Here is a 27550-nt window from a genome sequence, read left to right as displayed (position 1 = left end):
CGCAACGGGAGAGGCCGCGATAGTGAGAGGCCCGCGCACCGCGAGGAAGAGTGGCCCCTGCTTGCCGCAGCTAGAGAAAGCCCTAGCACAGAAACGAAGACCCAACATAGCAATCAATCAATCAATCTTTAAAAAAAAAAAAAAAACTAAAAAACTAAAAATAGAACTACCATACCACCCAGCAATCCCACTACTGGGCATATACCCAGAGAAAACCATAATTCAGAAAGGGTCATGTACTACAATGTTCATTGCAGCACTATTTAGGATAGTCAGGACATGGAAGCAATCTAAGTGTCCATCGAGAGATGAATGGATAAAGAAGATGTTGCACATATATACAATGGAATATTACTTAGCCATAAAAAGAAACGAAATTGAGTTATTTGCAGTGAGGTGGGTGGAGCTAGAGACTGTCATACAGAGTGAAGTAAGTCAGAAAGAGAAAAAGAAATATCATATGCTAACACATATATATGGAATCTAAGAAAAAAATGGTTTTGAAGAAAGTAGGGGCAGGGCAGGAATAAAGATGCAGATGTAGGGAATGGACTTAAGGACATGGGGAGTGGGAAGGGTAAGCTGGGACGAAGTGAGAGAGTGGCATGGGCATGTATACACTACCAAATGTAAAATAGATAGCTAGTGGGAAACAGCCGTATGGCACAGGGAGATCACCTTGGTGCTTTGTGTCCACCTAGAGGGATGGGATAGGGAGGGTGGGAGGGAGATGCAAGAGTGAGGAGAAATGGGGATATATGTGTATGTATAGCTGATTCACTTTGTTATACAGCAGAAACTAACACACCATTGTAAAGCAAGTATACTCCAATAAAGATGTTAGAAAACAAAAACACTGTAGTGCTTCAATATGGCATAATGGTATGCTTTAACAAATAAAATGGTAGTTTTTGAATATATATATATATATATATATATATATATATATATATATATATATATATATATATATAAACCACATTAAATCGTGAATTTTAAAGCACATGCAAAGATGCTCAACATCACAAATCATGAGAGAAATGCAAATGAAAACCACAATGAGGAATCACATCACACCAGTCAGAATGGCCATTATCAAAAAATCTACAAACGATAAATCCTGGAGAGGGTGTGGAGGAAAGGGAACCCTCCTGTACTGTTGGTGGGAATGTAAATTGATACAGCCACTATGGAGAACAGTATGGAGATTCCTTAAAAAACTAGAAACAGAACTACTATATGACTGAGCAATCCCACTACTGGGCATATACCCTGAGAAAACCATAATTCAAAAAGATACACGTACCACAATGTTCATTGCAGCACTATTAACAATAACCAGGACATGGAAGCAACCTAAATGTCCTTCAACAGATGAATGGATAAAGAAGATGTGGCACATATATACAATGGAATATTACTCAGCCATAAAAAGACACCAAACTGAGTTATTTGTAATGAGGTGGATGGACCTAGAGGCTGTCATACAGAGTGAAGTTAAGTCAGAAAGAGAAAAACAAATATCATATGCTAACGCACATATATGGAATCTAAAAAAAAGGGTACTGATGAACCTAGTGTCAGGACAGGAATAAAGATGCAGACGTAGAGAACGGACTTGAGGGTACGGGGTTTGGGGGGGGGAAGGGGAAGCTGGGATGAAATGAGAGAGCAACGCTGACATATATACACTACCAAATGTGAAATGGATGGCTCGTGGGAAGCTGCAGCATAGCACAGGGAGATCAGGTTGATGCTTTGTGATGATCTAGAGGGGTGGGATAGAGAGGGTGGGAGGGAGGCTCAAGAGGGAGGGGATATGGGGATATATGCGTACGTATACCTGATTTACTTTGTTGTACAGCAGAAACTAACACAACGTTGTAAAGCAATTATACTCCAATAAAGATATTTAAAAAATAAAATAAATAAATAAAAATAAAAAGCATCCCTTAAATTACTATCACTGACTCACTGTTCTCCCAAGCTACTGGGTGATTGACATTCTTGCTTTATTTGCCTAAGTAAAGATGTGTTCATCTTCATCTCCAAAGGCTACAAAATTCACTCATTTATCATCCCCTTTCTTTTAAAGTTTGTTTTATTTATTTATTTATTTTTGCTTTCTAGAAGAAGTGATACACTTCCTCACCGCCCTCCTGTTCTCTTTGTGAACAACATGCGTTTTCCAAGAAGTTAAGTGAAACTAAGGATCCAGTTCATGGCCACTGAACAGAGCAAAGGTAATTGCCCCCTATGAAATCAAAACTATCACGTTCATATAGCATTGTCATGTTGTAAACCGAGATTCTCAGAATTTCCACCACATCTGTTCTCTTCTGTTAAAAACTTCAGAAAGGGTAGTTCCTCTTGCCTCACTCTGCTGTTGTGTACACACTCTGTACTTTTGTGTTGCACGTGATATTTGGAGAGTGAAAGAGCGTTGAAAAAGAGGAAGAAGAGAGAACAGTGAGGTCTCCCACCTTAGGTGGAGCAATGGGAAGGAGAAAGACTATGTGCTTTTTCTGTCAATATGTTCTCATTGCCCATGCTGGTAGATTGACTCCCTTCAATCAGAATGCTTCTGAGACAATATAATCAGGTTTTTCTTACTCTCCATATTTCTATTGTTGGCAGCAACAGGAATGCAGTGTCCTTAAATAGGATTGGTGTTAGTGTAAATTCAATCCAAATAAAAACAATGCCTGCCTTTCTTGTTTCTGAGAAACTCAACACCACAGAGAAGTATGTTCTGTCTTTACAGTCTGGCCAGTCTGCAGATCACATGTGATCGATGACCCTTATTTTGTTGTATAATCCATCATATTTTATGACCACTGCTTTGATCAACTGAGCTAAGCAATCACAGAATATATAGATACAGCCTGTTAACCTTGTAACATTATTAGCCAAAGCATATCTATGTGTCCTATCTGCCATATATCAGAAACATTTTTATTTTAAAGATTACTTTCTATGGGCTTTGCTAGAAGCTGCTAACTCCCCTCCATCATTTGCTGAGCCTCAGCACTTCTGTCCATGACAAAATTCAGTAAATTACTCCTGAATTGTCATTGCTTTGTAATAATTACTATCGTTCTAGTTTACATGCTTGCTTTACTGAGATGATTTTTTTAAAGCATGTGATAACCATATTGAAATAGCATGGGGTGAGGAAGGAGACATGCATGCGTACTGTTTCTTCTTACTTTCTAAAAAGTCATATATGCCTTTATTATTCAAAGACTCTATTAAAGGTTAAATATAAAGGTTTTTATATAAGCTTTATATATATATATATATATATATATATATAAAGCTTATATATATATATATATATATATATATATATGAAGTTTGTAAGGCTTCAAGAACCTAACTTGAATGCATATATTTCGTTTTTAAAGATACTAAGTTCCCTAAGTGAATTAAATTACCTAGATATACCACTGTTGGATACAATTTTTTAAATTTATTTATTTTTGGCCACACTGCACAGCTTCTGGGATCTTAGCTCCCCGACCAGGGATTGAACCCATGCCCCCTGCATTGGAAGCACGGAGTCTTAACCACTGGACTGCCAGGGAGGTCCCTGGGTACTATTAGTCATAACTCAAAGCACTGCGTCTATTGAGCTAGTGTCAGGTGTAAAATCTGTGCTTTCTGAAGCTTATATGCAGCTGACTATTCTTTTGGGAGGTGTGATACATCTTACATCTGCTTTATCACTGTTGTTGTTGTTGCCTTTCTCTTATCATATGGCAACCTACTGTAAAGAACGCTTTTAGAGTTGTTAATATTGTCCTTTTAATTAAGGGTCTCCAGGAATTTGAGAGATAGAATTTAAGTCCACGAGAATTTATTCTAATTGGTTGCTGTCACTTCTTTTATGTGTAATCATTATGATTAACTATTAGTCTTACTGGATACTTAAAAATTCCCAGGTAATGTGATAAGCACTTACCATGCAATGTCTCACTCTACACACCAATTCTATGAATCTGGCACTATTAATAATAATAAAATATAATGTTTTGTATCACTGATGATATCTTTACCCCAATCCTTTCATTAGCCCAGTTTTCACAATTATAAAGTCCAAAGAGCTCTGAAAATCAAAAGTTTTTTTATATGTTCTAAGCAAACTAATTTGTCAGTAACATCTGACCCGAACTGATAGGAGTTTTTAAAAATAATTTTTATTTTTCTCACTAAAAAATATTGCTGCAGAAATATTACTGTTTGATTATAATGTGCTGCCCCAGAGCCCACTGTAGTTACTCAATAATACTCAATATTCGTACCATATTACCGTTCACAAATCTGAAAATTTCTGACTTCCAACATACAACTAGACACAAAGGTTTTAGGTAAGGATTGTAGACTTCTATTTCAAATTTTAGAGTTTGAAGAGTTTTAAAAATAAACTTCCTCATTGTGTACATTGTGTGCATGAGAAAAATGTGTACATAAGAAAAATGAAGTAAGACAAAACTGACACTAAACTTCAGCGCAAAGTTTGTTTTTTACTATATCATACTGCTTCTTTTCTCTACTCCTAAGAATGAAACCTGACTTTCCCTAGCTACAAAATAGAGATAACAACAGTACCTATCTGATAATGTGAGCAGTTCATAAGCTAATGCGTAAGCAATTCTTGACACATAATAGCTCTGTGTGTCCCATCAAGAACGTTAGTATCATTAGAGATAATATATTGAATGATTAACCTCTGTAATTTTCTTTGTCTGCACTTCCTTATATGTGGGTGGTATCCACATTACCATTAGGAATACTAGGAGAATGAAGGGGGGAAAAATAGAAGTTAAGTTTTTGAAGTCCAGAATAGGCTTTTCATGCCTACACAATAAATTTGAAAGCCAAAATGTTTTGATTTGCAAGAGCCTGGTTGAAAAGGATTTTAGCAATAAAAACAGAAGGCAAGGAAAAAAGCAAACCACAACGTTTATGCTGTAACAATAGATTGGAAAGAGACTAGAGGGACGTCCAGAGGGCTCTGTCTCAATAAATTAGTACCCTAGGAGAGGAGTACTAAGATTGAAGGGGCAAGGCTCTGGAAGGGTGTCTTAAAGTCTGAGGTTAAGGCACTGAACTTGGGAAGACCATGTGAACAGAAAGGAATCAGATTGAACAGATGCTACCCACCACTACCACCATCACCCTAGTCAGAAGCCCAGCCAGTGCCTACAGGGTTCCCACCACCACCTGGCAGCCCTGCAGGTCTGCTGTGTCCTGCGTCCATGTTTTTGTTGTCCTTGTCTGCTGAGCATCTTCTATTGACAAAGGTGACCAAACATCCAGGTTTGCCCAGAATGTCCCAGGAATGTAAGTCTGTTGCTTATCTGCTTACACCTCTTATGCCAGCATAATTAATAACACCTTCTCTATTATTTATATTTTGTAAGTGATAAAAATGTATGATCACTCTCCCCATTGATAACAGTCTGCCTTTCCACTGCCGATCATCCAGCAGAGTTAGCACCTGTTCATCTCTTGAGGTTTTTCTATCTTATCTCTACTGTTCCAAATAGACACACCCCTTTAAATGGCCCAGGACCCTTGCAGGGCCCCCTAAAGCAGAAGATGAGATCTTTGGCACTCAAAAATGGCATAATCAGCAGAGACCTTAAAACACAGTTGGGTGACACTGGACAGTGGTGACCACTTCTGTTTCACATCTCAATTGAAGTACAGATACCTTAGCATATTTCACTCCCTTCAGGGCTTAGCATCCTCCTTGTGCACATAGTATGTGCTCAACAAAGACTGATAAAACATTCTGATTGGAGGAACCCTCAATTTTATTATCAGTGCTGATGTAGCCAGGATGAGAAAGAGAAGAGAACTTGATATTGTTTTTAATTCTATAAATGCGTGTTTAAGGTACATGGTTGATATTACAGGAGGTCATCAATGTGTTTAATTTTTTATAAGTTTATGTTCTTCTAAATATTCTTCCAGCAGTAGGCAGAAATTTGGGGAGGGGGAATACTTAGTAGAAAAGAATAGTGATACTTTGAGTGTTTTTTCAACTTTTCTTTGTGACTGCTTTATCACAGGAATGTGATATATTCTTCCTAAATTTTAGATTGTCCCTTATCCATAGATAAATTATTATAAATATGCAGAACCTTGGCTTGAAGTTTGGGTGACTAAGGACTGTAATTTTGCTGTGGCTTTGAAGTTTCACAATGTGTTCAGAACTTTGAGTTCCAGAGCTCAGCTGCCATGAGGTGTTGTTTGAGAAGAAACCCAGTATCGTCGCTTAGGTTACACAAAACATTTGTTGGCAGCTTACTTCTCATTTAACTCAAAATTTGAGTTGTTTGATGCTTGGTGATTATCATTCCTGCAGTAGAATTTTTCAAAACAAATAATAAACATTAAAAAAATCTAACTTACCTCATAGAATTTTATATTGTTTTTTATTAATATTGTTTTTGTAAATTTAAATAAAGAATAAGGATCATTAGCAATCTTCTATGGCTTCCTGAATTAAATACATTCCTTCAGGGAAGATTGAGAGACCTTAATTTAGAATAGTCCTTCCAGTAAAGAAAGAAATTTTTAAAAAATTCATTAAAATCTTATAAAAATCAGACTCATTCTGAAAACTTGGCATAAAAAAGACCACAAATAACAAATGCTGGAGAGGGTGTGGAGAAAAGGGAACCCTTGTGCACTGTCAGTGGGAAAATAAATTGGTGCAGCCACCATGGAAAACAGTATGGAAGTTTCTCAAAAAACTAAAAATAGAACTACCATACGACCCAGCAATTCCACTGCTGGGTATACATCCAAAGAAAACAAAAACATTAATTCAAAAAGGTATATGGATTGGGTTGTTTGTTTTTTTTGATATTGAGCTACATGAGCTGCTTGTATATTTTGGAGATTAATCCTCTGTCAGTTGCTTTGTTTGCAAATATCTTCTCCCATTTTGAGGGTTGTCTTTTTGTCTTGTTTATGGTTTCCTTTGCTGTGCAAAAGCTTTTAAGTTTCATTAGGTCCCATTTGTTTATTTTTGTTTTTATTTCCGTTTCTCTAGGAGGTGGGTCAAAAAGGATCTTGCTCTGATTTGGGATATGGGGATATATGTATACATATAGCTGATGCACTTTGTTATACAGCAGAAACTAACACAACACTGTGAAGCAATTATACTCCAATAAAGATGCTAAAAAAAAAAAAAGGTATATGCACCACAGTATTCATAGTAGCATATTTACGATAGCCAAGATATGGAAGCAAACTAAGTGTCCATCAACAAATGAATGGAGACGATGTGGTGTGTATATATATATATATATATATAGATAGATAGATAGATAGATATATACAATGAAATACTACTCAGCCAAAAAATAATGAAATTTTGACATTTGCAACAACATGGATGGACTTGGAGTGTATTATACTTAGTGAAATAAGTCAGACAGAGAGAGACAAATACTGTATGATATCACTTATATGTGGAATCTGAAAAATAAAACAAACTAATAAATATAACAAAAAAGAAACAGACTCACAGATATAGAGAACAAACTAGTGGTTACCAGTGGGGAGGGGGAGGGGAGGGGCAAAATACAGGTAAGGGATTAAGAGGTACAAACAGCTATGTGTAATATAAATAAGCTATAGGGACATATTGTACAGCCCAGGGAATATAGCCAATATTTTATAATAACTATGAATGGAGTATAACCTTTAAAAGTTGTGAGTTACTATGTTGCACATCTGAAATTTATTGTTAACCAACTATACCTCAATAAAAAAATGTAATGCAACTAATATTCAAGAAAGGAAATAAGTAGAGTTAAGTCTTTTGAGCTACCTTCCAAACTTGGTTACCTTTTTTCCTAACAGTTTTTTAGGGTTGGGTCCTCTAATCTTCATGAGCAACCAGGACATTTTAAGCATAGTGAATGGTTCAAGTACTAATATCTGCTACTCCAGGTAAACAGTTAAGAAGAATATAAGCCTCGATTCAGTATTTACTGATATAAAGGATTCTTGCCAGAATGGTGAGTTCAGGCAGGGTATTATAGATTTTTGGACTGCCCAGTGTAATCCGACTATGAATAGCAGGTGATAAATATACCAGAATAATACTGTCAGAAACAGAGTGGATAAGAATGGTTTTCTGATTCATGAAATTTCTACTAAAAATGTTGTATTACACAAAAAGTAACTAGCTTAATCTTTTTTTTTTAACTGAACAAGTAATACAGAGATTTTGGCTCTAGATCATGCAGTATATTGATGCTTTAATGTACCCCCACTGCAAACAAACAGAAATGATAGTTGCAGTGTAAAAGTGGAAAACCCACGAGATGTATCAGGGCTTCAAACAATATAAGCATCTCCGTGGAGTTGATAAAGACACAAAGTAGTTGGCAGCAACTAAAGCTATTTGCTTATTGGGCTCTGGTTTTTGAAGGAATTAGCAACAAGTTCCTGGAGGTTAGAGCAAGGTCATGCTTTGGAAATTATTTTTTTAAACTCTGACTACTATTTCTGATTGTTTTATTATAGTTTTCTGTTTTTATTTTATGGTGATCATATCTTCTTGAATCTCTGAGCGTAATAATTAAAGGTTGTGTTGTCAGAATGTTTAATTTTTTATGGCTTTTTTTTTTGTTTCCCTAACTATTCTTATTTACTCACACTGTGCTTTTCTGTTTGTCTTGGATTTTCTCTTTTATGTTGCTTGTTTTCCTCATATGCCTGTTTGTCTTAGGTTGTCTGTTTAGCTCTAAGAATTTAGTACTGTGAGACTGGTGTGGGTTCCCACCAATGTTACTTTCAAATAGATATAAGTAGTGTGGTTTTCCTGTAATTCTCTCTGGAGTGGGAAATTGTACTGGAGCATTTGTGCTTGGGTGTTAAGGGCTAGATTTCAATTTAGAGTGAATGGGTAGGGAGCCAGTCAAATGCCAAAGAGGTGGAATTTACCTTGAATTGACATTCACATTAGATGCCTTTAAGTTCTCCTGCAAGGTTCTGTTCAGTTTTGAAGAAAAGAACCCCACAGGTTTTTGCAGGAGGGAAACTCTGGTTGCCTGTCTTCTGTAAATGGGGTGGAGGGAGGAGCATCTCTCCCCTCCAGTGAGGTAAAGATATTTTTCAGAATATCACATTTCAGAACGTTTAGCAGGGTACATTGTTTGAAAAGAATCTGGAATTTGAGTCTCCACCACTTGCCAGTTGGGTGATCTTGAGCAAATTAATTAAATTCATTATTTCAATTTTCTCATCTGTAAAGTGGGAGCGATGATTTCTTCCTTATAAAATTATATTGCAAAGATTATAATGTTTTATATATATAATATGTATCACAGAGGCAGACTAACCATTAGCTTAGCAAGTGTTCAGGGCATGAGCAAAATGGGGGCCCCCCAAAAGAGAAAAATAATTAGGTAAAAGTATTTAGTTTTTCAAAAGAAAATTATTCAGTTCATCATTTTGATTTAAAAAAAGCTTATTTGTATTTTCTTACACTTTTAGAAAATGCTTTTTGATACTTTGCTGTTGTCCTATGTTGAATTACATATTGGGATGGCACCACAAACATCTCAGTGCTTAGTTACTTGAAGGATATTCATTTCCCTCTGGTTTCCTCCTCTCCCTCTGGTCTTCATCTGGGACCCCACCCAAATACATATACCCAATCATTTTACTAAATTAAGCATGCGCAATTTTTTTTTAAAATCAGTCATCAGTTTTATACACATCAGTGTATACATATCAATCCCAATCGCCCAATTCAGCACACCACCATCCCCACCCCACCGCGGTTTTCCCCCCTTGGTGTCCATACGTTTGTTCTCTACCTCTGTGTCTCAACTTCTGCCCTGCAAACCGGTTCATCTGTACCATTTTTCTAGGTTCCACATACATGCGTTAATATACGATATTTGTTTTTCTCTTTCTGACTTACTTCACTCTGTATGACAGTCTCTATATGTGCAAATATTTAATACCTTTGTGCTGATATACTTAGGAGCTAGCTTTGGACTTATAGTGAATTTTCACCTTAAAATAATTCAAGACTATCCATTCCTATGGCTGTTTTGTTTGTTTATTTTTCACCTGGGTCCTTTCAGCTTACATTTTTCTATATTATTCAGTGTATCATCAGGCTCACAGAGCCTGGTGACTAACGGGCTTTTCTGGTCTGTTGTGTGAAAAAAGAAAAAACTATTCAAAAAAATTATAAAATCACAAATGCATAGGTGGTAAATTTAAAAAATATATAATGGTACTCACAGGTTTGCCGCTATTTGATATCCTCATTACGGAGTCAAATTGATGTACAGCAAAGCACACCAGGTAAGTGCTCATGGGAACAGACTTCTGGAAAGTTGTTCGATTCCATTTATCATCCACCGACTCTTCTTTCTATTGAAAGCAAAAGATAATCTTTTATTTATAAAAAGATCAATCATGGACAAGACAAACAAAAAATTACTCCAAACCTAGCTTTCCAGTCAGAAGTCCTTTGTCAAAGCTTAGGTGTAAAAAGAAATTTTACCCCTAACTGGTGATGTTGAAAAAAACTAGAGGAAAATTCATTTTATTTTTAGTACTGTGAAAGAGTGATTGAACTATATACCATATGAGGTTTCTCAGGGAGAAATACAACTTTGTGATATAAACTGGACAGGAGTTTATCTTTCTACATTAAACACACAATCCTGGCCATAATATTTGAGCAGGTACTATGGCCTCTTAATGAAGAAAAGGCTAGTGCTCAGTGCCTTGCACACAGGAAGAACTAAGCAGGTATTTGCTGATTTGACTATGTGCGAGAGGGCAATAGCTATACCAGGCATAGCAGGATGTCATGTTGTCTTTTCCATCTCTGGTTGTCTCCATCTGAGACCCAGGGTATGGTCACTAAAGTCACTGCTTTGGTTACCATGGAGAGAGAGAAGGATTGCATTACTTCATGCAACTACTGACCCCATCTGTCTGGTTTTCTGTCCATGCCAGCTTTGCCTTCCTCTCTCCGCCAGTCATCAGTCCTAATACTTCATCCATGAATAGTTGCCTAACTCCTGCTACCCATTGTTTAAACATTTCCACATGCCCTGCAGCCACACAGTGAGTCACTCTACACTGGAAAGCTTTAAAAAAGGATTAAGAGAGGGAGGCTAGACTAGAACTTGATGCATCATCGACAAGGCAAGCATGTTATGTGCACATGCTTATAGAGAAGAGTTGGAGCCCCAGCAAAGTTACTCTATGATAAAAACCTAGGAGTAGTTTCGATCTCCTAAGGACCCAGATTATTCACCTTCTTCCAGGACTAGTTTCTGGAACTAGGTGAAAGTGAAGAAGTATATACTCTGCAAAACAAAAAGGTCATGTGAGGAAACCATAAACGGAGGTTAGTAAAGTTTGCATTCTTACTCCTCCCACCTTCATTTTCTCCGTTCCATGCCAAAAAATTCTGATGGCATTTTATTCTGATCCAGTCTTCTGGATTAGAGTGTCATAGTTTAGGTTTATCCTTTCCTCTTTCTTCTCCAATCAAAACCCAATTGCCCAGGTGTCTGACACCAGAAGAAAAGTTGATAAGCTTACACCAACAGTTTACTTTTTAACCTTCTTACAGCTTTGGTTTGCTTTTTCGAGGAATATTTGTAATTAAAGAGGATGAATTTCAGTGATGATAGTTCACATAGTGGATCAGAAAGATGGGAGATGTAATGTAGGCACAGTGCTTTTCTGGTATTAGGTAGGTGACAATTATATCTAAGGATGAGCTTCACCCTTTTACATGTCAAAGGTATAAGGAATAATAAACCTCAACCTTGAGGTAATGATGCTTTAGTTAACTGAGTTACCCATTCTGGAGATGAGGAGCAGTAACAGAGGAAAGAGTCATGTTAATAATTATACAAACAGAACTTATTGTAGCCTTTTTTTTTTTTTAACATTTAATGAGTACTTCTTGTTCACTAGAATACCTATGGGCATGGTGTTTCCTGGAGTTGTGGCTATATTCCAATATTTAAGTGATGATTTTTTGTAGTAGCCCTATATTAAAAACTGGGTTTATATTCAACTGAAAGCCAATAATAGTAATTAGGCCCTTGAATATTTTAAAATCTGTAATTCCATTAGTTTGCCTTTAATTAGTCATGATTAGGGGCTTCTTTCATTTAAGCAGAACCCAGCTAATGTATGTCTACTGTATCCATTCTTGCTTAGAAAACCTAACATGGTGTTTTGACTGGAATGTGATATCTTGAATTAAAGATGTCTAGTACTCAAAGAAAAGAGATTGCCCAAATGTATTTTCAAGCCTCTAAATAAGCTATTAGAGCACATTTATTTTAGAATTCAGTAGGTTCTTTCATAGCAAAGCAGGTAATTTACCTGATATTATAAACAGACTATCTGCATAAATGAAAAAATTTAAAATACTCACCTCCACTGGCATATTTGAAAGTGCCTTATATTCTTTGGGGTGGACGATAGATATTGTATAAGTTGCCTTTTTGTTGGGCTCATCAAAACAAGGGAAGGATTTCCTGGCATCTGTTGGTTCATGATCAGTGGCTGCTATGCTCCTTAGAAATAAACACACAAACAAAATATATGTTGCCTCTGCTGATAGCCCCTATGTTTCTATTCCTATAGAAAAGAATCAGCTATGTAATTATAACTACTGCATTTCTTAAGATGAGTTTCCATCCAGAAAACTATCAAATAGTTGTCAAAGTCTTTCCTGGAATTGTTAGGTTAACAAATAAATGAAAATTCAGAAACTGCTTCAGATATTTTATATGAGTAGTTAGGTATTTTGTTGCCATAACTAAAAATCTGTGAACTCTAAATGAGCAAAAATCAATCCAATTCTGAGCTATCACTCTTTCCATCCTAAAGCCATCAAGCGACAAGTAGATAAACACGAAGCCAAACTCAAAGGCTTGCTTGTACCTGTCCTTGTGAGTGTGAACAGCTGTGTCCTGTCACGGAGTAGAGGAGTGTATTCCAGAGTCCACAGCTCCTGTCCCTAATAGTACATTCTTTCTTACTTATGTTACACCAGGGACAAATCCCTTAGTTTTCATTTTCATGCAAAGTCAGCCCCCGAGCAATCTCCCAGTGAAGCAACCTTTGGCCAGGTTTAAAGTCCACTTTTGGAAAGAGACAGTATTCCTTTATGGCTCTAACTTAATGCTTATTAAGCTAAAATGTTAATATTTAATGTTTCCATCATTTCAAAGTGGAAATATTTTTTTCTGAGTAATTGCTCAAAAAAAATCAATGAATGTAAACTTTTTACATGTAGTTATATTACAGTAAGATATTGTACATTTGCTCATTAGAAGAGTAAGCGAGTAAAAAGTGTAAAAGGAAAGAAATGTTGACATATTCATTAATAATTTGTGTAAAGAAAGTATTTCATCCTTCAGAATTCTCAGAGACTAAGGAAGGTATTTCACAAAGAATAACAAATTGTTACATTGTTCATTGATCCAATAAATATTAATTGAACCCCTTCCTACACACACACACACATTTACCAGGCATTATTCTAGATTCTGAGGGAATAACAAAGAATAAACAAATAAATAAGGAGAGTGATAAGAGCTATATAGAAAATAAAACAGGGGAAGCGACAGAGAATGACTCAGGAAAAGTGGTGAGCAATATTAGGTAAAGTAGTCAGGGACAATCTCTTGGAGTAGGTGATGGTTTGCTGAGATCCGAATGATGAGAAAAACCCAGACAGGTGAAGATTAGGGAAAATGTGTTTCCTTAACAGAGGGAACAGCAAGTGCACAGTCTCTAAAGTGGAAGAGAATTTAATATGGTTGAGGACCTGAAAGATGTCCAGTGTAGCTGAAGTACAGTGAACTGGAGGGACTAAGGGGTCAGCAGAGGCCATGGTAAGTGTCTTCATTTCATTTGGGTTCAAGGATGCATTATATACATTAACTTATCTAAAAAATAATATGTCATAGGTCAACATCCAACTACAAGAAATTAAAATATTTTTGAATTTCTTTTAAAAACCCTCTGGATACAAAAATTAGTTGTTAAAAACTCAGCCAAAAAAACTAATCTGTAAAAAATAAAACTGGAAAAGGGCTGTCTTTTAGGACACTGTTGACTGAGGGGGACAACTTTCTGGGATGACTGAAAAAATCTATACCTTATGTGTAGCTGGTTCATTTTGTTATAAAGCAGAAACTAACACACCATTGTAAAGCAATTATACTCCAATAAAGATGTTAAAAAAAAAAACTATACCTTTTTATGGGTGTGGTTAACAAAGATGTGTGCATTTGTCAAAATTCATTGAATTGTTCCCATTAGTTGTGTGCATTTAATGTATATAAATTTTACCTAAAAATAACTGTAAATCAATATTGAGCTCCAGTAAGTAGGTTTAGATTTGGATTGTTGCAGTGGCATGAGTTAACAGTTCAGAAACAATCTTCTCTGTATCCCAAGCTTGAGCAAATGAAAAAAAAAAAATGAGGAGAACAGAAGGCAGGTTTCTCACAGCTGGGGAAGAGAGTTATAAACTTGTAAAAAAGGAAGACTAGACCTTGGTATTGAACTGTAACTGCAGGTTCAGTGTATATTCAATGATTTTTCACATACACATGTATCTATATATGTAAATGGATATAAAAATACACAGAGACATGTATTTCCTAGTTTTGTCTGCTGAACAGGACTAGAAGAAATGACAAGCTTGTAGCAATGAGCACAACTAGTTCCCATTACCACACTCCAATAAAAGGAACCAGAACTCTTCATAAAAATGGCTGATTCCAGTGCTGGATCGGAAAGGTCCAAAATGATCCTGGAACATCTTGCTTTGCCAAAAAGTAAGGAAGTTTTCAAAGAATCATAAGAATAAGTTAAAAGGACACAAAAGCCAGCTTGAGGGGATTACCCCTGGCCAGATCTGGGGGGACATCAAAATAAGTAATGGAATTATAAACTACTGATTAAAATAAGAATCCATGATAAAACATATGAATAAATAAATAAGTGGGGCAAAGGAAAGCTCTTCTTTACAGTAGATTGCCTACTAATAATTTTAGGAGGAATGATGGCTTTAGAAAATCATCAGTGGGTGCCAAAACAAAGTGGATGGAAGTTTGTTGAGGAAAGGGGTATCTGAATAGTTTCAAACACTTTCTCTGAAAATTACTTACAAAGAAAAAAATTATAACTTTACAATGAAGAAAACTGTTGGATACCTCCTTAAGCAAGTAATCAAAGATCACTAATAATTGTACAAATCAACATAATGTGTCTCCTGATGTGACTTCGTGAGAGGGACTAAGTATCACTTCTGTGAAATTCCTGACAAAAATGCTTAACTTGCATTTTTAAATCATGAGGAAAATCAGACAAACTAAAACTGAGGGATATTCTCAAAATAACTGGCCTGTGCTCTTCAAAAATATCAAGGTTGTGAAAGACAAAGAAAGGCAAGGGACTGTTCCAGTTTAAAGGAGTCTAAAAAGGCATGACATTAAATGCATTGCATGAATCCAAACTGGATACTGGACTGGGAAAAAAATACTGGGTTAATTGATGAAATTTGATTATGACTGTGGATTAGATTATTATCATATCAATGTTAAATGTTCTGATTCTGATAACTGTACTGTGGTTATGTTAGAAAATGTCCCTGTACTTAAGAAATATATACTGAATGTGAAGAGGTAAAGGGAGACAATGTTTCAATATACTCTAAAGGTCGAGAGAGAGAGAGAGAGACATGGGGTTGCTGGGGAGAGAGGAAATAGGACAGAATGTAAACAATTGGTAGTGTTCCTAGGAGTTCCTTGTATTGTTCTTGTAACTGTTCTGTTAAGTTTGAAATTATTTCAAAATAAAGTTACCCAAAAAGTCCCAGCCAAGAATTTATTCTTCAGTATTACTGATTAGTTTTTGTGATAACAGTTTAACTAATCAATTGAAGTTTCTAACACATGTAGACTGTAGTGAATTGCAAATGCATCAGAATATAAAGAAGCCTGTACACTTCCCCAGTGTACTAAGGATTTATAAGAAGATCCATGAGGCTCCAACCCCATGTTTAGTCAGCTGCTTTTTTCTTTTGAATTCCTCTTGATTCTGATTTCTTCCCCAGGCAAAGGAAGAGGAAAGGTCACTCTCTGCGAGAATGTTTCAGTTTAGTCACACCTCAGAAATAAGCCAGATAACTAATTTGGGAATATGAGTGTGATTAACAGACAAAAAGGGAGAAATTGACAATAATACAATAATAGTAGGGGACTTGATCACACCACTTACATCAATGGACAGTCATCCAGATAGAATCATCAGATAGAAAACCATTAAGAAATCAGTGGTCTTAAATGACACATTAGATCAGTTGGACTTAATATGTATCTACAGGACATTCCATCCAAAAACAGCAGAATACACATTCTTTTCAAGAGCCCATGCAACATTCTCCAGGATAGATTGTATGCTAGGCCACAAAACAAGTCTCAACAAATTTAAGAGGATAAGAATTATATCAAGCATTTTTTCTGACTACAGTGGTATGAAAGTAGAAATCATTTACAGGAAGAAAAACAGGAAAAACACAAACAGGTGGAGACTAAACAACATGCTACTAAAAAACCAATGGGTCAATCAAGAAATCAAAGAGGAAATCAGAAAATACCTTGAGACAAATGGAAATAAAAACATAACTATCCAAAATCTATGGGATGCCTCAAAAGCAGTTTTAAGAGAGAAATTTATAGCAACACAGGCTTACCTCAAGAAACAAGAAAAGTCTCACATAAATAACCTAATCTACCAACTAAAAGACTTAGAAAAAGAAGAACAAACAGAGCCCAAAGTCAGCAGAAAGAAGGAAATAATAAAGATCAGAAAGGAAATAAATAGACACTGAAAAAAAATAGAAAAGATCAATAAAACCAAGAGCTGTTTTTTTGGAAAGATAAACAAACTTTTTAGGTGTTTAGCCAGGCTCACCAAGAAAAAAGAGAGAGGACCCAAATTAACAAAATAAGAAATGAAAGAGGAGAAATTACAACCAATATAGCAGAGATTAAAAAAAATAAGAGAATATTATGAACAGCAATAAAGCAATAACTTAGACAACCTAGAAGAAATGGATAAATTTCTAGAGACATAAAATCTTCCAAGACTGCATCAGGAAGAAATAGACAATCTGAACAGACCAATCTAAAAAAAACTCCTATCAAACAAAAGTCCAGGACCAGACAGCGTCACAGGGGAATTCTACCAAACATATAGAGAAGAGCTAATATCTATCCTTCTCAAACTATTCTAAAAAAATTGAAGAGGAGGGAACACTTCCAAATTCACTCTACGAGGCCACCATTACTCTGATACTGAAAGTAGGCAAAAATACTACAAAAAAAGAAAATTACAAACCAATATCTCTGATGAATATAGATATAAAAATCCTTAATGAAATATCAGCAAACTGAATTCAACAATATATAAAAAGGATCAGACACCATGATCAAGTAGGATTTATTCCAGGGATGCAGTGATGGTTCAAGATCCACAAATCAATCAATGTGATACACCACATTAACAACAGGAAACATAAAAATCACATGATTATCTCAATAGCTGTAGGAAAAGCATTTAACAAAATTCAACATCCACTCATGATAAAAACTCTCACTGAAGTTGGTATAAAGGGAACATATCTCAACATAATAAAACCCATACATGACAAACCCACAGCTAACATCATACTCAGCGGTGGAAAGCTGAAAGCTTTTCCTCTAAAATCAGGAACAAGACAAGGATGCCCATTCTTGTCAATTATTTACATAGTATTGGAGATCCTAGCCACAGCAATCATACAAGAAGAGAAAACAAAAGGCATCCAAATAAGAAAGAAATAAGTAAAATTGTCATTATTTGCATGATACTATATATAGAAAACCCTAAAGTCTCCACTAAAAAACTGTTAGAACTAATAAATGAAGTCAGTAAACTTGCAAGATACAAGATTAGTATACAGAAATCTGTTGCTTTTCTATACACTAATAATGAACCAAAAGAAAGATAAAGCAAGAAAATAATCCTGTTTAAAATCACATCAAAAAGAATAAAATACCTAGGAATAAACTTAACCAAGGAGGTGAGAAACCTATACTCTGAAAAGTATAAGACATTGATGAAGGAAATTGAAGGTGATGCAAAGAAATGGAAAGATATCCTAGGTTCATGGATTAGAAGAATTGATACTGTTAAAATGTCCACACTACCCAAAGCAATCTACAGATTTAATGCAATCCGTATCAAAATACTCGTGACGTTTCTCACAGAACTGGAACAAATAATCCTGAAATTCATATGGAACCACAAAAGACCCCAATTTGCCAAAGCAATCTTGAGAAAAGAGAACAAAGCTGGAGATATCACTCTCTGGCTTCAGACTATACTACAAAGCTACAGTAACCAAAACAGTATGATACTGGCACAAAATCAGACACGTAGATCAATAGAACAGAATAGAGAGCCCAGAAATAAACACATGCACTTATAGTCAATTAATCTATGACAAAGGAGGCAAGACTATACAACGGGGAAAAGACAGTTTCTTTAATAAATGGTGCTCAGAAACCTGGACAGCTACATGTAAAAGAATGAAATTAGAACATTTTCTCATCCATATACAAAAATCAACTCAAAATAAATTAAAGACCTAAATGTAAGACCAGAAATCATGAAACCCCTAGAAGAAAACATAGGCAGAACACTCTTTCACATAAATTGTAGCAATGTTTTTTTAGATCTGTCTCCTAAGGCAAAGGAAACAAAATAAAAAATAAACAAATGGGATCTAATTAAACTTAAAAGCTTTTGCACAGCAAAGGGAATCATCAACAAAACAAAAAGACAGCCTATTAAATGGGAGAAAAGATTAGCAAATGATATGACCAGTAAGGGGTTAATATCCATAATATATAAACAGCTTATACAACTCAATACCCAAAAAATGAACAACCTGAATAAAAATGGCAGAAGACCTGAATAGACAATTTTCCAAAGAAGACATACAGATGGGGAACAGGCACACAAAAATATGCTCAACATCACTAATCATCAGAGAAATGTAAATCAAAACAGTGAGATATCGCCTCACACCTGTCAGAATGGCTATTATCAAAAAACACAAACAATAAATGTTGGTAAGGATGTGGAGAAAAGGGAACCCTGGTACATTGTTGGTGGGAATGCAAATTGGTACAGTCACTATGGAAAACAGTATGGAGGTTCCTCATAAAACTAAAAATTGGACTACCATATAACCCAGCAATTCCAGTCCTGGGTATCTATCTGAAAAAAAATGAAAACACTAATTTGAAAAGATACATGCACTCTTATTCATAGACAAGATATGGAAGCAACCTAAGTGTCCATCAACAGATGAATGGATAAAGAGGATGTAGTATCTATGTATACAATGGATATTACTCAGCCATAAAAAAGAATGAAAGTCTGCCATTTGCAATAATATGCATAGACCTGAAGGGCATTATGCTTAATGAAATAAGTCAGACAGAGAAAGACAAATACTGTATGTTATCACTTATATGTGGAATCTAAAAAATAAACAAACAAATATAACAAAACAAATAGACTCACAGATATAGAGAACAAACTAGTGGTTACCAGTGGGGATAGGGAAGGGGGGAGGGGCAAATGTGGTAGGGGATTAAGAGGTACAAACTACTATGTATAAAATAAATAAGCTACAAGGATATATTGTACAGCACAGGGAATATAGCCAATATTTTATAGTAACTTTAAATGGAGTATAATCTATAAAAATATTGAATCACTGTGTGGTATACCTGAAACTAATATCATAAATCAACTATACTTCAATTATTTAAAAAGGCCCTATTTGTATATGCTAAATTCCATCCAGAGTTACTGAAGTTTTCTAAATATATGCAGATTTGAAAACAACGTATATGAGATAGCAATACAAAACGATTTTAGATCACAACTTCTTTGGGGAGGTTTTATTCAGTGATTAAAACTTCTTTTTAAAATTAGATGAATTGATTTGCAAATTAATGGAAAAGACCCAGCTAATCTCACAGTATGTTCAGGAGTAACTCTTGAGTATGTCCTAAATAATTATAATGCCAGGCAAATGTGCTGAGGTAAACCATTTTTACATAGGGGCCTCTCTGTGTTGTAAGTCACTTACTAGACCCAGCACATTAAAAATATAATTCTGTGTAGCTTGTTAATTTACAAAAGGGAAGGCATTCCTCTGACTTCTCTGAGTGCATCAGATCAAGGTGACCTTAGAGAAAGCTGAAGAGAGAGGAAGTGATGATTGCAAGCACCAACCGTTCACTCTGAATCAACTTAAAACAAACCAACTACTTGATTACCTCATAAATCATCTGGCGTACTGTTTCCAGTGAAGACTCTCAGGCTATGTTCAGCAGTTTAATATCTTGAGCCAGCAAAATAAACAACAAGGTCTGGGTGAAAAACTTAAATGAAAGACTTCTGATGCAGGCGAGGCAGCCGCAATGAAGTATCTTTGCAGACTAGTAAAGGGTTCCAGAATTCAGTAGAGGAGCTGATCAGTGCAAGACAACCCATCTAGATTATTCAAACTCCAACCTATTTTTATGGTGGTTTGAACCAATTAATTATTTAAATTTATTTTCCAAATGCATTTTTTCTATGTAGAGGATACTCAAGGTCAAGTAAAATTTCTTATTGTTTCCTTGCTTCCAAAATAAAGGAAATTACTACGCATCCTGCAACAAGTAAACAAGACACCCCTGCTGAAGCTGTTCTTTATTGATAATGGGCATACTGATAGCTCGACATATCAATATAATGAATAAACTGACATACAATGAAATTTCAAGATCAAAACTACAAATGAGGATACATATCTGTGCGTGAGGATATAATGCACGCACACGTGCACACAGATGCACACACACACGCACTTAATTATGACCATCTCAATGATTTCTTTTCTGCTCTGTTTCCACTTAACTCTTAAATCTTTATCACAAGCCCTAACCTTGTGCTTCAGATTTAATTATCCAAATGCCTACTAGACATCTCTTCCTAGATGTCTGACAGGCATTCAACACATCTGCCACGGAACTCATGACCTTCCCTTCTAAACCTGGTTTTTCTATTTTCAATATCAGTGAAGGGTGTGGGCTATCAGATCAGATATCTGGAGCATCCTAGATCTATAACTCATCTCTTCCCCATAGCCAGTCAGTCTGCAAATCCTGACTACATTACCTGCAAGCTATTTTCTCCATTATGTTCTCTTCTGTCTGTCCTGAAATCACTGTCCTACCTGATCTTCATCATCTTCTCTTTCCTGGATAACTGCAGTTTCTCTCATATACTCATGTATAGATTTAGTTCTTTCCTCCCCATGTAAATAGTCATTGGTTAACTTTTCCTGCATAATGCCTGTCATTAATTATCCTTACTTTTTTTTTCCTATGGGTTTTCCAGAGTTATCTCTATCTAGCCCTTTCATATAAACCTCTCCTACAAACTTATTTCTTCTCCCTACTATGCTTTTTTGACCTAGTGCCTTTCCTGTTTGCCTGCTTTTACCTTCTTGCTTGCCTCTGCCTATTGAAATCCCACCATTACATCAAAATTCAGCTTCAATCCCAGCAATGCTGTAAAAACCCAGAAAACCCAAACCGGAAACCATCTGTCCCTCTTTTAAATTCTTGTTGCAATTCCTGTCAATTCCAATGGTTCTCAGTCCTTAAAGTATGAAGACTGCATTCCTAAGTCAAAAAAAGATTCTACTGACTCCTGTTGCCTTTGACAAGATGGGGAGAAAAGGAACCAAGGGAAGTTTTCCATCCGGACTGAGTGGGAAGGTGGAGGTGTCATTGGTGGAAATTGGATTCCTCTATGGGAAAGGGGCTGTGGTGGTGCAGCATGTCCCAGCATGTTCCAGAGGACACTAGTGTGAGAGCCTATATGAAAATTTCTATATATTCATTTAATAATCATTAAGTTCTCTCCGTGTGCTAGGTAGTGAACAAGAGAGACACAGGGACCCTACTCTCAGGGACCCACAGAAGATTCCACAGTCTCATGCAGTTGAGAAACTGCATACTATGGCAGCTTCTAGAGGTTCCTAATGAACATTATCATATAAAAGTCTCTGAAAAGTCCCACCATTTTAAAAAACTTTTAAGTTTAAAAAACTTTAACATAATTTTGTGTTTAGTATTATTTCCCAAAGAAATTTGGCCACAGAATTCCTCCCTTGCATTTTTCTGGCAATATCTATTAATATCCCATGCAACTAGAACTCTGTGGAACAGATAATTAGGAAATGCTGTGTAAGAGCAATCCAAATGCAGAGAAGGAAATGCTGAACCTTGGAGAGAAGAGAATATTGTTACATACTTTGGAGATGTGAGTAGAGGGGAACTCTGAGAAGAGAACAACTGGAAATCCTACATAACTATTGAGAAAGAGTGTTGAAGTGGTTTGGTGGTGTGGGCAGGAAAACATTCCAAAGGTTCCAATCCTTCGAAGTGGTTTTCCTCAGACCCGAAGGAACAGACCAGAGAGTAGGAAAAGTGGCTGTTAAGTTTCCCAAACTTTCTTCTCCTGAGCCTCACTATAGCTCTCTCCCCAGTGAGATGATACGGTTATTATGGCTAGGGAACTCTAAACTGGCTCTACCTTCTTCTCCAAGTCTCCATTTGCCTCTGAATTTTGAGAGAAAGAAGCTCAGATAGTTGTCTCTTCTCCGTGAAGTTCAAGTGTCGGTTGTATTTACAGAAATCAAGTAATTTTGGTTACTATTGAGTGCACTAATGTTTATTTGCATTGTGGTTGCGACGGTCATATCCCATATCGCATATACTCAATCCTGGAGTTAATTTTACAATAAGGCAGAAGGGTTGGAAAGTATAATCTTGATGGTATACATAAAATGCATTACTCTGATGGCATTTGAAATTGTGTGAGCATCAAATATTACAAAGTTCACTCTATAATATGAAAGGATGGTGCTGTTCCCCCTGAACTCACTCTTGTGGCCCTCCTCTGCACTCTGTAGATGAGACCCACTAGAGGCCGGCATTGTCAAAATGTTATTCACAGGCTTGAAAGAAAACAATGCACTTTTCTCATATGCTTGAAATATTTCATAATAAGAAAAACAAAAAGTATTCCATTGAGCCTAAATGAGGTTATTGAGTATGTTCCAGAACCATTCCAAAACCATGTGTGCAGTGCAAAACTGGCTGCATCCTGTGTAATGTGAGAGCCTCAACTGCTACCAATGAAAACAGACAAACCTGGTGACACCAGTCCTCCATGGGAGCCTAACTGAGCACCAGCCTTCCTCCCCAACCTTGCGTCATTTAGTATTTCTGAGTATTTTAACAACTAAGACAGTTAAGTTTCAGAATGTCCTCTCTCAAGTATATATCTTATCATAAAACTAACTCATACAGTAAAATAATCCAAAGAGTTAGAATGAATAATATATATTTTAGCATATAGTAATTTTTTGTACTTATAAAATACATAACAGAAACTTATTAATGGAACTGTGTTCCATATTTTTTGGCCTTCCTGTAGTGTATAGAATTTTATAAAGTATTTTGATGGCTTTACTCAGATGCAATTTCTGTTGTTTTCACAACCCAAAAAGCAGTTTTAAACTCTTAGCAATAATCATTTAAAAGTTTTGACTTGTTTTCACTTTACACTAACAGATTTTTAGAATCTCTTGAAGGTAGATATTCTTTAGAGTATTATTCCTTTACCAAATTGCAAACACTTAAAAAAATCATCTTATTGTTAGTAAGGCTCAGAGAAATAAGTTCTTTCATTCATTGTTTGTGGAAATGTAATTTGGGACATATTTTTGAAAGTCAGTTTGGAGACACACACATATACATACGTGCATGCACATGTGTTATATATGTGTAGATGTGTGTATATATACACACACATGCATGCACTTGTACATGTGTAGTTTGAGCCAATTTCCTAAGAAATTTCCTATAGAAATATTAGAAAATACTATTCATAGTTTTTTATAAGGCTGTTCATTACATTTTATAGGTGTTTATAGGTTAAAAAAGTAGAAGCAGTTTAAGTGCCCAAATCTAATGGGAAAGTTGAATGAATTACATTATATTGATAAAATGGGCTATCATATATCCATTAAGTCATTTGTGGAAGAATACCAAATTACATGTTAAAGTGTTGACATATTTTAAAAACATGTTACGCAATACTATATACAGCATAATAATGCCATGTTTATCTGTATCCAGAAAAAATAACTAGAAGAATGTCTGCCTAAATGCTAACAATGACTATGCTTGAATGATGGACTTATAGATGGATTTTATTTCTTATAATTTTCTGTTTGTCAAGTTTTCTGTAGTGAATGTGTCTTATTTATGAAATAATTAAACAAAATAAATGTTACATGTTTCTTGACATATTTGTACCCTTTGACCCAGCAATTCTATTTTTCGGACTATATCCTAACATGAGAAAATAAACAGATACACACTTACAGAGGTACTTACAACTATGTTCTTTCTGACTTGTTTATAGTAATAAAATACTGGAAGCTACTTGAATGTCCAACATTAGGGAATTGGTTTTAAAAAAATAACTGCATTCATGCAGTAGAATATTACACAGTCTTTAAAATCAGATTCTTGAAAATATTTAACAAAGGGAAATGCTTACAATATATTCAGTTAAAAGGTATATGGACAGAGAGATATGTAGACATAATATAATTACAATTTTGATTACCTAAAAACAATTAGAATATACATTAGCGTTTTAACAGGGCTAACCACTGGGTGGTGAAATTATTTATAGGTTCTTTTTTTCCTTTTTATAATTTTCTATGCTTTCAACATTTGTAATTTTTATAAACAGAAAGAATGTGTAAACAATAAAGAAGCTTGTTTTTTGCAAGTAATATTAAGATACAGTATCTATATGAACATGATCCCTCCAAATATTTTTTCAGACTATCATTTCTACTCAGTTTATTGCTGTACTGCACAGTGAGATAAGAATGTATAATATTTTATTTTAATCCCTGGGTCTCTCTGACAAACAATAGGAAGAATTTTGACCAAAAGATTTGCCTTGCTCTATAAAATGCTTAAAACAACATAGGAAAGGAATATTCAGAGGGCTGGCCTCAGTCTCACTCTGAACAGTGACATAAGGTTTCTTAATCATTTACTTGTTCAGAATCTAAGTAGGCAAAGGTCAAAGCAGTTTCAAGTTCAGTGGTACCTCAGGTGTAGCCTTCCTCTCTGATGCAAGGACCACACCCACAGAGTGAAGGTTTTTTGAGTTCATTGAGAGAGTTTATGCCTTTGACAAAGCTCTAGTAATAGCCTCTGATTGAGCGACAAGGCAAGACCATTTGGCTAGACTCAGGGAATGCAAGTATATATACATGTATACTAGGAGGGCTGTGTGGGGGGGATATATTTATATTCTTAATTGCTTAATATATCTTTTATGTCACAAAAGGCTTAGCATAACCACTGCATACTGCATGATAGATAATAAGCCTGAAGATTTATCCATGTGCTACCACTAATGTATGGACTCAATGAGTATTGAAAGCTTATCTGTAAAACATGGTTCTGGCCATATGAGATTAAAAAGACATAGTCCTACCTTCCTTCCTAAATGAAAACACAAAGACAATTGCGTGGATTTTACATACTCTTTCAATGTTTCTTCTCCAATAAAACAGACAAAATTATAATTGATATTTACTGATTTTCACTTAAATTTAGTGTGATATCATTTTAAAAGTTCACTTTAAAATCATTGCCATATAGCCCAAGAATATCACCAGTGAAATTTACCAGACACATGTATTTTTAAAGTTTGAGGTAGTTTATGTAAATATTAAGGATAGAATGCAGTATATTATGATTTTTCCTGATGAAATAAAGGACTTACACTGATTTTTTAGACTCCATGCAGCTCATTCAATACTTTCAAATTTTGTGATAGGCTTTGAAAATATAAAATGGCAAGAATTTTTGCTTCCCAGATGAACAGGCAGAAATGAAACCAACTTTAGATAAAGATCAGACCATCAATATAATTGAAAGGTGGAAAGTGAAAAGGAAGGAGAAGAAATGGAAAGCAAGTATATAGCTTTGGAGAAATAAAGCAAAAAAAAAAAAATTTACTTGATTTGTCCTTTCTCCACGTATGTTGTTCTATAAAACCCCACGAGCGAGCCGTTCAGCTGGCCGGCGAACTCCATGGTCAAGTGGTAGAGACCCTTGCCACCACTGGGTGCAAGCTCTTCTTCTGTCTCCACCACCACATACTCCTGCTTTTTGTATTCGAAGCACCGCCTGACTTTCACCTGCTCCCCAGAAGGCTTCCTCAGCACCGGGAGCTGGGTGATCCTCGTCTCCCGGAGGTGCAGCCACAGGTTCCGGGTGGGTGAGCTCACGTTGATGGAGATGTTCACGCTGCCCGTGTACGTGTCCTCCTCCAACAGGGGCTTCACCTCCAGGTCGTAGTGCACTGGGTTGATGAAGTCCGGCAGCCTGAAATTTTTCCAGCCTCCACTTTCATCTTCACTGGCAGGGCAGACCCCCTGGTCCTGTGGAGGGCTCAAAGTGGGAGGCCTGTGGGAAGGAGCCTGGGTTGTGCCCTGTCCTCCGTCGGTAGAGTCACACGATCTGGTCAAGCCCACAGAAAGTCCTACTATTAATCCGACACCCACCACCACCGCACAGATAATGGCCACATGTTTCCTTTTAATGCAATATCTCTTAGAGCCTTCTCCCTCCTCCAAGATCATTTTTGTTTCCAAAGTCAAATGTTACACATGAAAGATTGTTAAATTTAACTGACTAACGTCAGCAGTCTTCCTTTTTCAATTGGAAGGAATTCCCTGGTTTGGCAGCCTGCTTTCGCCTTTCCCACACCTCTCTCTCTCTGGCTGCTTGAGTCTTTTCCTCTCCCTTCACGTTCCCACTAGACACTCAAGGATGAATGTGGAAACAAGGGGGTGGGGTAAGGACTCCAGAAGAGGAGCTGAGCTGGAGGAAGAGGACTGACGAGAATATTGTCACGGCTCCTCTTACAAACAACGCATCCCCCACTCCACCCCTCCTACTGGAGTGAGTTAAATATAAAACAGGGCTTAGCTTATCAGCCAGCGGGAGGACGATCCTTTGCCAAAGCTCTGTCAGCAGCTTTCGAGGAGAGAGCGTTTGGGAAAGAGGTGTGCTTGTGATGGAAAAACTCACCCTTTGCCACTGAGTCTGTGGCTTCTTCCTGTTGTGTGCACAGTCTCTCTCTCCTAACCAAAGGGCTTCTTGCATCTCAGCTATTTTTTAGGTAGCTGTGTTTTCTTTTCATTCTTTTTCCTCATCTTATGTAAACATTCAGATTCTGCCTTTTGCCAAAGTCAGGTCCTGGAGTTCCGTGCACAGAGTGATGC

At 36.2% G+C, this 27550-nt stretch overlaps 1 protein-coding gene across 1 annotated transcript in view; it reads right to left on the bottom strand.

Annotated features, from left to right (window-relative positions):
• ENPEP (glutamyl aminopeptidase) overlaps window positions 1-27298 on the bottom strand; it is a 108947-nt gene extending 81649 nt beyond the window's left edge. Inside the window, exons 1-3 of the mRNA XM_059923432.1 lie at window positions 26280-27298; window positions 12461-12602; window positions 10291-10422 (exon numbers count right to left, since the gene is read on the bottom strand). Coding sequence (XP_059779415.1) covers window positions 10291-10422; window positions 12461-12602; window positions 26280-26905 — 900 coding nt within the window. The 5' untranslated portion in view covers window positions 26906-27298. The remainder of the gene's footprint in view (window positions 1-10290; window positions 10423-12460; window positions 12603-26279) is intronic.
• Between the last annotated feature and the right edge of the window lie 252 nt (window positions 27299-27550).

The sequence above is a fragment of the Balaenoptera ricei genome, chromosome 5 (assembly GCF_028023285.1).
Source record: "Balaenoptera ricei isolate mBalRic1 chromosome 5, mBalRic1.hap2, whole genome shotgun sequence".
NCBI lineage: Eukaryota > Metazoa > Chordata > Mammalia > Artiodactyla > Balaenopteridae > Balaenoptera > Balaenoptera ricei.
Note: the sequence above shows the minus strand (reverse complement) of the source record. Positions and strands in the feature narration are given on the sequence as shown.